This window comes from Nicotiana tomentosiformis, chromosome 5 (genome assembly GCF_000390325.3).
Source record: "Nicotiana tomentosiformis chromosome 5, ASM39032v3, whole genome shotgun sequence".
In the NCBI taxonomy this organism is placed as follows: domain Eukaryota; kingdom Viridiplantae; phylum Streptophyta; class Magnoliopsida; order Solanales; family Solanaceae; genus Nicotiana; species Nicotiana tomentosiformis.
Genome location: NC_090816.1, coordinates 123,001,677 through 123,003,401, shown reverse-complemented (window position 1 = coordinate 123,003,401; position 1,725 = coordinate 123,001,677). Strand labels below are relative to the sequence as shown.

The 1,725-nt window shown below is 47.0% G+C and overlaps 1 protein-coding gene across 1 annotated transcript; it reads left to right on the top strand.

Annotated features, from left to right (window-relative positions):
• The first annotated feature begins 960 nt into the window (after window positions 1-960).
• On the top strand, window positions 961-1,497 carry LOC138893099 (tropomyosin-like). The gene has a single exon (XM_070176870.1). The coding sequence runs from the start codon at window positions 961-963 to the stop codon at window positions 1,495-1,497; it is 537 nt and encodes a 178-aa protein (XP_070032971.1).
• Window positions 1,498-1,725: the final 228 nt, after the last annotated feature.

Sequence of the window (1,725 nt, the reverse complement as noted above, 5' to 3'; positions counted from 1 at the left end):
GTGAATCTATTTTTGTTACCCACGAGACAACCTATCCCGGGGATAGAGATGCATGCGAGGGGGAGACTCATGAGATCGACCCCCATCCAACTCAAAATACCGACATGGATACCCGGGGTAAAACTCCCCAGGATGTCGGTTCCGCTCTAAAGGAAGAGCCCTGTGTAATTGAGATCTAGGGTATGCCCTCCAACATTGAGTCCATGCTTAAGAAGACCCAAGCGAGAAAGGAGAAGTCCAATGAGGGGGTTCATAGTGTGGACTCGGCTGCTTTGGAAGACTTATCCGGGCTGGGCGACCTGGAAGTTCCAAAGAAGGACACATCCTGGGAAGCTGGCGGGCTGAGCTCGAGCCAGAAATTGATCAACCAGTTCCCCACTCCGAGTGTGGACCCCGGTCACAAGAGATCGATTACACTAACTATCCCAGAGGATGCCCGAGTTTTGTGTGCTCCTGTGGGGGTAGCTAAATACCTACGATGCCTGGTGACCGAGGAGGATCAAGCAAAAATGAATGAGATGAACGTGCCATGCCTTTTCAATGAGGCGTAACAGAAGCTGAACTGGATCGGGCATCATTTCTTTCTATCTATCTATTGTTATCTATGTTTGATGTTTCTCACTTTTTTCGCCCTTTTACTAGCCTCGGTACTTCACCATGAGAGTTTCCTTCGGTACCAGGTTGAGGTTAATCAACTCGAGCTCGAGATCAAGGAACTTGCCTAAAAAAGGGACATGTACAAGTTTCTTAGCGAGCAGTAAGAGGGGGTCCGCAAGAACCTCCAGGCCGAGCTGGATGCAGTTCAGAAATAAGCATCGATCTTAAGGAAGGATCATGCCGACTTAGTGGAAAAGGTAATGGTTTTTGAAGTTAGACATGAGGGTCCGGTCATAGAGGCTAACAACAATACTTCGCAGGCCAAGCAGAAGATCGACCAGATCGACCAACTCCTACAATGAGATGGACGAGATCCAAGTAATGGCCGACGGGTGGAAAAGCAAGATGGACCTACTGGCCTTGGAGAAGGAGACCGCCCAGGCCAAGCTATCTTGGATGGAAGTTCAGATTCGGGTGGTGAAGGAGAAGGCTGATACACGGGCTCAGCAAAATAAGGATCTCCAAACACAATTGGGCTCGGTCATCGCTGAACAGAATGCCCTTGGTAAGGAGCTAGAAATAACAAGGTCCAGGTTGGAGATAAACTCGGTCGATGCTGACAAAATAGTGGCCCAATACAAGGCCGATGTTGAAGCAGCTGAGGCCCGCCTGAAGACCAATACTGAGTACGTGAGGCAGCTATTCCGAAGGGAGACCCTTGAAGAAATCTATGCCCAAGGTTTCGACCAATCTGCCGAGATCGAGGAGGCAAAAAAACTTGAGGTCGAGGCCAAGAAGCTAGTTGAACCCCAAGGTGAAGAGGGCTTCGACGGCTCTGAAGAATCCAAAGGCCCCAGCGGTTCTAGTGACGAATCGGGCTTCGGTGAAGATCAGGCGTAGATGCCTTAGAATATATTTTTGTTTTTGTATTCTGTACATATTTTTTGTTGAGGCCGATTTTGTTGGGCCTTTGTAAAGATATTCTGGAATATATAAAAAAATTCCCTTTTGACAATTTTCAAGTCTATTATCTTAGCATCTTTTTACAATTACAAATATTTCTAATGCTTTAGTACATAATCAAACGTAGTAATAAGTCATTTTTCGGAGGTCCGAACAAAACCTATC

Bases quoted from the DNA above. Each gene is read 5' to 3' on its own strand.
- LOC138893099 (XM_070176870.1), top strand. From the start codon at position 961: ATGGACGAGATCCAAGTAATGGCCGACGGGTGGAAAAGCAAGATGGAC.